The sequence below is a fragment of the Apaloderma vittatum genome, unplaced genomic scaffold (assembly GCF_000703405.1).
Source record: "Apaloderma vittatum isolate BGI_N311 unplaced genomic scaffold, ASM70340v1 scaffold15046, whole genome shotgun sequence".
Lineage (NCBI taxonomy): Eukaryota > Metazoa > Chordata > Aves > Trogoniformes > Trogonidae > Apaloderma > Apaloderma vittatum.
Window position 1 is genome coordinate 25,206 of NW_009720173.1, and position 12,115 is coordinate 37,320.

General features: G+C 39.4%; 1 protein-coding gene across 1 annotated transcript; it reads right to left on the reverse strand.

The window, feature by feature from the left end:
• Window positions 1-642: 642 nt before the first annotated feature.
• On the reverse strand, window positions 643-879 carry LOC104275082 (lipoma HMGIC fusion partner-like 3 protein; the record flags this gene model as incomplete). Its single annotated transcript, XM_009870930.1, has 1 exon — window positions 643-879. A coding segment is annotated over one exon (237 nt), but the record flags the coding sequence as incomplete, so codon positions are not given.
• Window positions 880-12,115: the final 11,236 nt, after the last annotated feature.

Here is a 12,115-nt window from a genome sequence, read left to right on the forward strand (position 1 = left end):
TTGTGTTCTTAATCTAGAAATGTGTTTTATCCCCAACGCATTGCATGAATATTCAGTTACTACAGCATCCTAGATTCCCATGAACAGACTAATTAGCCCAAAGAAACACAATCAAACTAGAGCTAGGATTCTTCTTAATTTCTGGGCCCTTAGTCCACCGGTGACTCGCTGCATAGGTGGTCCCATTATACAGTTCACTGCCAAACTCCTAAGTCAACACTCTCCCCTTACTGCTTACAGGGCTGACACATATGCCTTGTTACAGCCATTCACGTTACATTGCAGAATCTTAAAGGAATCAAATGAACAAATCTTGCATGGAGTACAGAGAAAGATGGAGTAAGTGAAACTTAAATGCTAATGAAATAATGTACAAGTGAGTAACACAACAACATCCCATCTACAGTTCTAAAAACTGTTAAGTCATGCATAGTGCAGCAATTATGGCAATTTTGAGCTTTCTTAGATTTTGGAGGCTGAAAAAAAAATCTTCCTCTGCCCCTTGCACTTCTTCTTTCCCAGCAACTTAGGAAACAAGCCAGCACGCCAACTTTTAAGTATAAAATAAAATGAAACCAATCATTGTTTTTAAGCAATTGCCCTCGAGGCCACCCAATAATAGTGTTTCTAAAGCAGTCCTACCTTTATTTTCCAACTTGAGCTCGTCTGCTAGCAAGCTGTCTTGTCTGTTGCCAAGCACAAATGCCAGAAATGAGAGGATCAGGGCATCCAAGATTCCAATAATTGCCAGGATATATGCCCAGCGGACTGAACAAGCCCCCAGCGTGTACTTGTCTGTCTTTTCACCACACATCCGTTTTACCTCATCTGAATCCCAGCCATCAGGAAAAATCATACAACCCAGGACGAGACAGGCAGCTTGGAGAAAAAAGAAAAGGAGAACAATGGGATAATGAGACCAAACTTCAGTTTTGATGAGAACCTACACAGTTATCATTAAAGCAACACACTTTTTCATCCTGAGCTTCAAAAGCGAGGTTACTTAAAAACAAGTCACAGAATTAAATGCTGTGATTCAGTATTTAGTATAAAAACCTAACATACAACATCAGTTGCACACGTTGCTTAAAAAAAAAGTTACATCCTGAATTCCTCTCTACTTTTTGTACCAGAGCAATCACATTTTCCTGTTGAGACCGATTTCTTCATTGTAATATGAAAGGCTCAGACAAAAGGAGAAAATTATTAATACCTTGGATATTCAAAGGAAACTCTGGATTACTGTCAAATGGTCAGACAAAGAAATCAGCAAAAAATAGAGGAAAAAACCTACCTATCATTTCTGGAAATCTAAGTGCTCGTAACACCCATAGGTAATAGCAAAGGTTTTCTTCTATCCGTTGGCAGTACCCCTTTAGCTGATAAATGTTTTATGCAAAAGGTTTGTAACCCTCAAAAGCACAAGTAATGACATGGTTCTGGAGGAGAAACAAGATGTCAACATTGCTAGCAACTTCTGATCTGGTTTACCTGAGGAATCAGCACATGAAATTTCAAATGTGAAAAAGTTTTCATCCTTTTAACACCAAGAGAAATGAAAAGCCTCTATCTGCATGGAAAGCCAGCTGACATCAACCACCAGCTGCTGCAAGTAGGGGCAGCTTTACCATGGTGGGGACAGAGGCAAAAGGCAGGTGCTTGGGTGCTCATCCATCAGCCTATGTGACTGATAAAAGGCTGGATGTGATTTTTAAACAGCAGAAATTTGCTTTGACCCTTGGTTCGCAGGGAGACTGCCCTGCTGTGGGACAACAGGTACTGTTGTGGCCCAACATAGCTCTTGTGGAGCAGGCAAAACGGTCTGACAAGTTCATTTTTTTTCAAAAGTACTGCACTCCATTGCTCGAAGTAGAGTCAGTCTTGCCCACTGGCTAGCAATTGCTGTGATGGTGCTTGGATGGTGCCAGGGTGAGGGCTGAGCACGCCTGGCTTCCTGTGCTCAGCCACCCACACCCTGGGTGGGACATGTGTGCTTTTGGTCAGGGAGACCAGATGCTTTTGGACAATATCTTTCCCTGGGAAACCCTAGGTGGGTTGGCCCTGCTGTGGGGGGAGTGATGAACCAAGTGGTCTCCAAGAAGTTCCATCCAATCTGAATTGATTTTGGACAGGGAGGAGGCACATTGATAACAGGGGACAGAGCAGTTGAGTACTCATGGTGTATTTCCTATCAGAGCAACAGGAACAGGGCATGGATACGCTGAACTGCAGCCCTTGGTTGTGTTGATGGACTCATTTGCTTCATTGAAGCAAACAATATGAGTGAAGCAATAGCCAGGGCAACAGCATAGGTGCATCTTCAGTAAGGGAGGGTAGGACATAAAAATTAAGTAAAATTATAAAAAGTTAAAAATAAGTATTATGTTGAAGGAGTTCATTCCTCAGTTTTTATTGCGTTTAAGAGACACAGAAAATCCATACGCTTTCAGAAATTATCTGTACTGTTTTTTCTAACTTGGAAACAAGTATATTTCCAGCATTAGCACTTCTTAGTATGGTTGATGAGATACAATGAATCCTAAACCATCTTTTATAAGTCTTAATATTATATTGGTGCACTGTGCTCTAAATTGCAGGTGTATATGCTAATCAAAAATAATACATTGTGTGGCTTTTGGCTTTTTAAACGGTTGTTGAGCCAGATTTCAGTTTGCAAACCACGGTTTATATACAGGATAGCTTGTGCAACCAATAGCTGCCATCGCTGTGAGAATTGCCACAAGTTCTTATCTTTTCTGGACAAGCACAAGTATTGTCATTTTACATAACTCTAATGCCTACAAAAAAAAAACCCAACCCATGCACACTGAATCACTATGATGAAATACTGGAAGAGAGATGTGAAAATAGGCTCAGGAATGGTAGTTTCCTTTTGACAGCTACACAATTGCTGTAGACAAAGCCTTGAAAGAATGTCTGCAGAAAGCATCAGAGGTAGAATAAAACCTGCGCCTAAGGCATCTGACAAATTCTTCCTGAGCAGTTAATTTGCATGAAAATATAGCAGCTTACAATACTTTCAAGGACAATTAGGCTTAGAAACAAGGACAATTAGATAAGGACTGATTTACTCAGAACATGCAGGTTGAACAAGTTGTAGTTGCCTGTTACCTGCCTTAACTCATTTACACATAAGATCTTCCACAGATTTTAGAGACAAAATGGACAATAATTTTTTTTCTTGGGCTGGTTACACATACTTCCAGAAAGATTATTTCTTGCAGTCAACACATAAGCATTGCCCTCAATAGTTGTGAAGGATTTCACTGAGATTTGCATACTTGTGGTGTTGGTGAAAATGTCCACATTTACCAACGTAAATGTTTGCTATATAACAGCAACTACCAAAGTCAGATTACTTTTTTATTAATCATCCTAGAAATGAGAGGAAGCTTAATGCTTAGTTAATGATCAATAGATGTGGGATTTTCCTGCTAAAGTGCAAGAATAGTTAGGAAATACTGACAACTCTGTGGGGTTTTTTATTGCATAGCACATCAGACACATGTTTTTAGACTTCTTAAAAAAACACCACTTTGTTCTTTTTCAACTAGGTAATTAAACATAGAGGGCCTTATCTCAGGAACTCAGTGCACAGCTCCCCAGCCAAGTTCCTCAGATTTCCAATTAACTCATCTTTCCTGAATTCTGTTCCTGCACGCTTTGATATACTTGCTTAACTTTGTGGAGTCACTCTGCTGATTGCAGCTGGAATTCTCTTGATAATAAGACAACAGGTAAATGGTGGCTGGGCTAGATCCCTTTGCATAAAGGCAGAAAGCAAAGAGACGATATTATTACTATCTCCTTTGCCTATACAGTTTATATGCTTTTGACTAGACAACTGTTTGGTGAACATCTGCAGATGCAGGAATCACACTTTCCTATAGTGGTTAACATAAGTAGGATTAGCCAATCTCGAGTCTTCACTTGCTCAGGGAATATTTTGTGCTGAATGCCTTTAAGAATACAGACTTGCTCAATAATATGAAACAGGTAATGATTCATTTATCAGCTACAAGACTGAAAAGAGAGGTATAAAATCCACCTACAGATCTACTATGTATTGCTAGAAATTTTTACATTTTAATCCTTCCAAAGAGGATTAGATTTTTTTTTCTCTAGATGGAAATTACTTTCAGTTTTATACAAATTTGAAAAATGGAAACCATTTTATGCAATTTCAGTGAAACTGCTAAGAGATGATTTTATAACACAGACATGAGTCTAACATCTTTGTCTAAACTTCTACTGTCTCTAACGGCAATTTGACTGAAATGGAAATGTACCAAAGGCTAGTACTATTTTACTACTATCCAGTTCTAATAAATTCAGAAACTTTCACATTTGGAATGCTCAGCTATTGAACGAAAGGACTTAAATCATCAGTTCCTACAGACTTTTTGATTCAAGTAAGGAAAAATTTAAATCTATCTTGGTTGAAGGCAGCCTTCTGTGTGTGAGCTGAATACATCAGACTGGCACCATCTTCCTGAGCTTGCAGGCAGCCCAGCCCAGGACTTCTGTAGCTAATCAAGAGCTTTCATGAGAAGCAGTAGGGGGAAATTGATAAATGACTTGATTAGTGTCACTGACATCATTTAGAACCATTCGGGCAACTGTAAAACTTACAAGAATCATATCCACATAGTTCTCCCTTTGTTTGCTTGAGAAAGCTCTGGCAGGAATATGGCCCTGGGCTTCCTCCAGGCCTCCCTCTAATTTTCTTACAAGACATGGGGTAACAAATTGTTTCTCCTACATACTGGAGTGTGGTGAAGTTGTTCAAGCTTTAAAAAAATTATTAATACATAGTAGTTAAACATGCCTGATCCACATTTACTTCCTTTCTTAAAGGCTTTTTTTTCCTCATATGGACAGCTAACAGAAACTGTCACATGGTTTTGCTTTAGGGCTCTGAGTAACAAGACAAATTATTCATATGAAGAGAGAGAGAGTCCAGGATTTTACCTCCTGGGACAAAAGGATGCAGATATGTCACTTCCAGAGATTGAAAACAGACACTGAATTGTTGCTGGCACCGACAGGCTTGTGACTCTGACCAGACTAATATTATCACAGTCTATCCTCTGTGCATGAGCTCTAATGGTAATAAGCAAGAACGTAGTTCGTGATCCTACAGTTGTGCCAAATATGGTGACAGATTAATATTATACCATTGCATGGAATGAGACTCTATTTATAAAAAGGCTGATCGTTATACAGGAAACCAGTGTTGAGAAATTCCCACTGGCAGGACTCCTCTCTCGTCATCATTCTTTTCCTGACAACATACACAATTTGCCTGCATGTAGAGTATGATGATGGCAAGTTTCCCGATAAAAGAGTCAGAAAAATGGAATTACACTGACTGGCTATTTTCTTTCCACATCCACACATGCAAGAACTGCCAAGCCTCCATGGTTCCAGAAACTGAGAGGTTCTTTGTTTTCAGATTTTTTTTTCTAAATGGTATTTACAAAACCACCGATCCATTAAACTCCAGTAAATTGAATAGAGATTATGCCAGTCAAAAGTGGAGTGACAGAGTGAAATGAAAGGTATGGACTCTGGCAGGGGACATTCATTAGGACTACAGTCTTTCAGGAGCTTGTACCTGGGACAGAAAGTAAGCACGAGGGGAGGTAGATGAAGAAACAGGGTCAAATTCAATCCTGAGTGAACAAGGAAGTTGCACACCCATGCAGCTGAGATTGTCTTGAGTGATATGGACTGCACCGATGACTAGGATAACAATTCTCTAGGTTTATGTTTGAGTTCTGGCTTGGAGAAAATGTGCAGTTTTGAAGCAAATCCCCTGATTCCCTTAATTTACTGATTCCACTCACAGAAACAGTTCTGGCGCATGTAAAACAGATTATTTTTGAAGGAGCTTAGAAGTTCTTTTCCCAAAGGTTCTTCGGTGCTGGATCGGGACCTTAAAATTTTGACTCAATGTGTGGGCTTCACCACAAGAAGGCTCTTGAACCATACAGAGCTTCCTTACACCTGAAATGATTCGTCCGCAATACAAAGAGGCAAACATCATATAAGACTTATCTGCTGCTTTGTTTGAAGTTTGACAGATCCAGTTTTCAGCTTTGGATAGGTTCTTCAGTAAGGTTCCAAGTGGCTCCCCAAGGACATGACACAGCCTGTTAATTTGTACTATAAGCAGACCAAAAGTCCCACTGGCAGCAGGATATCTTGGTGGTGCTCATATAGGGTTGCTAACCACATGATTACTGTTGGGTATGTGATAGCCAGTGAGAAAAATCAAGATTCAAGAGCAGAGTTCTTGAAGAGCTCAAATCATAAAATCATACCTGGACTTCTGTGCCCTGGGCTCCCATGTGGGGCAAGGGAAGTGCCCTTTGGAACTATTCCACAACACTGATGTTCTGCTTACATCTACATGACATCGACAAAACCAGACCTTCCAAGTGAGGCCCAGAGATGCTCCTCCCACCCTCAGGTGAAGGAGCAAAGGTTTGAGGGTTAATCTTTCTTCAGAAAGTTTCAAACAATATATATAATGGGGGCATTTGGTCCAGGAGACAAGACTAGTTCTTGCTTGAGGTGAAACTCTAGAACTATATATGAAGAGGATGCGAGAGGTTTCAGCATAACTGCTTTAATCTACTTATTGTCTTATTTTGCATCACCTTACTTTGTAATGTAGACAAGTCTGAAATTCTCCACAGGATTAAGAACTTCCTGGTCTTAAGGAAAAAGGAGAAGAACCTCCTACTGCATTCCTGTGACAACATAAAAGATCCAACACAATTACGGCCACTTGATTTATTAGGGCATTGACTTTTTGATGCCTGATTAAGAATATGTATACATATATATAAAGAAATAAGTGTATTTCCCATGCTGATTTTTAAAAAAAGTAAAGAAGGCGGCCAAATATTCAGTGACTGGACAGCAAAGAAAAAGAAAGTAATATTGTGGAAAGCAGTAGTGAGGTAGGTGCTACAGTCAGGGAGAGAAGGCTTGGCACACAACCTGTCTGAGTTGACAGATGAGATATTTTGATGTCTGATAGTTATGCTTAGACAGATTTGATCAACTGTTGCAAGATGTGAACCTGGGTAACGGAAATATAATTGACCAACAGTCACTCCCAAAGGCAAGCACTGAAGAGCATGAGTTGTTCAGAAAGATGGAAAAAACCAAGAAAGTGAAATAATCTTATACATGAGCAAAGTGTTAAACTGTAAATATCGAAAAGAATAGCAAAGATAGTGCAATCTAATTCAGTTAAGATCACTTGGGGAAAGAACCATAAGAGAAATTTTACAGCACTAAGGAGGCTGTGTTGGATTCATGTATGGATAGAGATTTCTTTGATATGATAGAGACAGAAATTCTGAGGGGGGTTGTATCATCATGGGAGCCTTTAACTTCCAAATTTTGACCATTAGCTATGATAATTAAAATTCGAGACTAAGGCTGTTCTATGAATAATTTAGTTAGTACAACAACTATCTTAGTTTGAGCATAAAGATAATGTAAGAGAGTCATAGATTCATGAGTGTGTGGCAGGTGATTCATGAGGTGAATCCCAATGACTCCTTGTGAAAGATCACAACTTCTGGTATTTCAACCATGGTTATACACAATAGGTATTTATAGTTCCTTGTCCAGAAAAAACATGGAAACTGGAGACAGTTAATGGATGTAGGCCTAATCATAATGTGGGTAAAAAATCCCTAGAAATGTCAGGCCAACCAGTTGGTAACAGGTATAACAGAGGTAGATGACTAACTGATGAAAAATGCACAAACCAAAATTACATAGGACAAGAGGAAAAAAACCTTTTTCACAGTGGAGTGATTTTTCTGTTCAAAGTGTCTAAAATAATGTTAAAACTGTGTCTCAGCCCACCAGAGTTTTTCTAACATGTCTTTGTATCACAGAATGTGTGTTACGAGCTCTGTGTGCCAGGTGAAGGTCCCTGCCTCCACAGAGATCACAGGAGTGACAGAGGTGCTCGCAAAGGCACGTGCTGAGAGGGCCACGACCTGGGAGTCAACCATCATGGAGCCAGGTTGTTTGATTTTGTGAAGATACCTAAAAGCTACTTTTTTTACATGCTAGAGTCTCCTGAAAAAGAACTGTGTGAGAAATGAAGGAACTTCTTGTTCAGATTGGATCTTTGTTTCTTTTTGTCAGACCAAAGCCGTCTAATGCAAACTTTACTTGGCTTTGCTTGGTAACAAAACTTACTATTGAAAGTGTTTATTTCGAATGTTGTCACAGAGAAGTGTTAGGGCTTTCTAATTTAAAGTTAACTTCTCTCTGTAGAACCTGGTCTTTAGCCAAACCATATCAAACCATAGCATACTGAAATATGCTAGATCTAATTGATGAGCAGACTACATAAATACAGCATAGGCTATAGCAGACTGAAGAATAGGTGCTGCTGTGAATGGCATAAGCTAGACGTCACTTGAGATTTATACAGCTGATATTTCATCACAAGTTACTGATCCAAATAAGTGAGGCTATTTTAAACGTGGTTTGGTAAAGCAAAGGAAGAGCAGAAAGTAATCTTACCTTCAGTGACCATAAGCCAATTCAATTTAAATAAAATGAGAATATGAATGAAAATGATCCTGAAAGCAGGTTTAAAAAATGCATATTTTGAAGGGACAAACTTTGATAAACTAAAGAAACTAGCTAACAGGTTAACTAGACTGAAGAGGTCCATACTTAATTGGGAGGAATGCCTTGAGTTTCTTTCAGACAAAGATGAAATTTTTTTGAAGTATCTTGAGAAGATGAACAAAATTCCAGGGGTACTTTCAGATATGTCTAAATGAGTAGCAAACTCTGTTTTCTTCTACTCCCATTATCTATCCTCTCAAAGAGCTTTGGCAAAAGGAAGGAAGACATAAGCAGAGACTCGAGAAATTATAGGAAAAGAGACTAGTTAGCAAAGAAAGACACATACTGGAGGTTAGATAATGCATGTCTAAATGACAGCTTGCCGAAAGTCAAGCTGTGCTAAATTTTTCAAGAGAAATTGAAACAAGAAGTCAAATAAACTTCAATCAGGTTAACAAAGAAAGAAGAAGAAGAAAAGCAGATATGGAGTGAGGCTCATTTCTCAATGAGGAGAATGACAGAGAGTAGGAGGACAATGCCCTGACAAGCTGGCCATGAGCATTTGGAAATGGGAACTCCTGCCTCCAAGCTGAGAGCAAATCTAAAATGATCATAATGTGCTTAAGCTGGAGGAATGGACCTTCGAACTCCAAATACTAAAGTAACCAACACATCGAATTGTGAAGCTGGTAGGAAGGTTTTTAAAAGAAATTTACTGTTGAAATACCAGAGAACTGCACATGGGCTACTTAATTTTTAGGAAAAAAACCCACAAAACTAAACTGAGACCTAAAAAGTAATTGGAGCAAACACTCACCTATCAATATGATTTCAGATCTTTGAATAATTATTGAAGGAAAGAATACTTAAAGACGTGGAAAGAAATACAAAATGGGGTGATGTTAGCGTGTTTCTGACAGCTCAGAAGCAGTGACTTTATAAAAGAAAGGTAAGTAACAGCTCTTCAGAAAGCATTTGATACTGTGCCACATGGAAATATTTATTAACCTGGAGAACACAGAGATTAGCAGAAGAGTGCTTATGGTACTTGTTCATGGGGAGCTGATATTTTTGCTTGAATGGGTGGTCTTGAGATGTTGTGAGGATACAAGGATCAGCCTGAGTGTCAATCATTTAGTATTTTCATTAGGAGCTTTGGCAAGAGGTTTGGTAATAAAATCCACTGACAGAAGGCCCTGTGAATGCAGAAGACTATTGGGAGAAAAGGTAAAGAACAGAAAACATCTGAGTATGTTAATTAGCCCTTGGAGGACCATGAATAACCAGTTACCCATGGAAAAGGTAAACATGAGCATTGGCAGTACCAGGGAAAGGTTTTTTGGGATAACATTAAGTGCTAGAGCCATCCAATGCTGGTGGATTGAGGTTTGAAACGGCCAGTTAATCAGAGGAAGATTATTTTAAGATACAATGTAGCCCTTTAGGAAAAGTATTGCATGATGCTGTAATTGCTGTGCTAAAGGCACTAGATGTGACAACTTAAGAGCTCTTTTCCAGGTCTATGTTCGTATGAGGAGGCTGAGAGATAAACATCTCTGAAATTAATAAGGAACTAGATGATCTTTTAGGTCCCTTCCAACTCTGACAATATCTAAGGGGAATAGCAGCCAAAGAACTAGGAGCTAGATGGAACTACAGAAAGCTAAGATCAGAAGCTATGTTATCTATATCAAATCAATAAGAATGTCTAGCAGGATAAATGGGGGTAAGAGGCAAAGAAGTAGCTCCCTATCGGGCTCTCTTACTGTAGTCTTTATAGAAATTTATCCTTTCCCTTCTTTAAAGATTTGAGAATATGATGGCAAAGAAAGAGGGAAGTGATTTTCTTTTTTTGCCAGTCCTCATCCAAGCTGTCCTGACTTCCCTGACAAACATCAAGCAACTACAACATACTTGGGAATTCTGTACCTCTAGCTTGTTTCCAAAGCTACTGCAATTGCAAGCAAATCTGAACATGTTGGTGAGTGAGGAAGTCTGGGAGTGCAACAGCCATCATTTTAAGGATAAACATGGCAAAGTTCTGCAGGCTTCTGAGGTGGAAGCAAGATGAAGCAGCAAGAGATACTAAAACAAAAAAGGAATTTCTACAACTAAGTGTAAGTAGAGTCCATAATAAATATGACTATTGCAGTCTTTTGCTCCTGAAAACTAATAACTTTGCAGCCAGTAAGCACTCACTTGCAAAAAAAAGGAGGTGAAAACCTCTAAAAATCATGTAGTGTTGCCTATAAAACAGACCTGCATGCCTTATGGTGCTGGTGCACTGAAGAATTTTATGATTATTCTGTGTAAACACAAGAGAACGGATCCCAGAGGGGAGGAAGAGCTGATTAACTGGAAGGGCAGTCTTGGCATCTGAACAAATGGATATAAACCATCCAGGTGTATATTTAGTCTGTAGAGCAGAAGGCAGTTTTGAATTGTGGGGAGAGAAGTTCTGGTACAAACTCAGTAGCTGTAGCCAGGCTGAAAAGTTTTAAGTTGTCCAAGTTGATGCTGTTAAATAGTTACTAAAAGATGGAGTTGAGCCAGCAGATTAAAAAAATAGTAGGATGTGTTTCTCTGTGAGTTTAAATTCAGCTAGTTTGGGCCTTTAAGATAACTGCAAGAACTTAAAGGTCTTACACCACATATTGCAGGCATCAGAAAGTCGGAATGGTCACATTTCTCAGCATCTGGGGTTTGCAGTAGCTGCAGAGCTGGACACAAGGACAAGGCAAACAGCACCCATCTGAGCCTTAGGGCTGGAGCAGTACTGAAGGCAAACTTCAGGCTTGAGCACTACGGCCATTTCACTGAAAAACTTCAGCTTTATTTTCCCTTGATGATAGATTTAGCAAAACTCTCTACTTAGATAAGCTCTGCCCTGTATTGTAGTCAGCAAAGCCTCCAGCTGATGTTTTCCCTCCTATGGTTATACTCTGTGAAAGCAGTTCCCCTTACATCGAGTAACCACCAAGTTCACAGCCACCAAGGCTTCCCTACACTGCTACTGAACTCCATCCACACTCCTGCAACCCTTGACTGCAAGGGTGTGCCTGTGTCTCACCTGGTACGTGCCGTGGAGCATGCTAACAGCAATAGCATACTAGTAATGAATTAAAGAATTAGTACCCACAGACTACTGCTTTCAGAGAAACAGCTAGTGTGAGGTCCTGGTCGTGTTCACAGTTTCATTTACATTACCACTTGAAGGTATTTGACAGTCATGATTGGAAATGATTGGAAAATAGGGTAACTCACCCATTCAGCACATGAAATAGCACAGGTCAGTGGTCAATAACTGAGTGAGTGATTTCAAAACAGCCACCAAGTACTCAACAATTGTTACCTGACCGTCACTTCACTGGCTGTCATGCTGTGGAATGAACATGAACAATAAAAACACTTGCAAGAGGAAATGAAACAAAAACAGAATCATAGAAACATAGAATCATGGAATTTTAGGTGTTGGAAG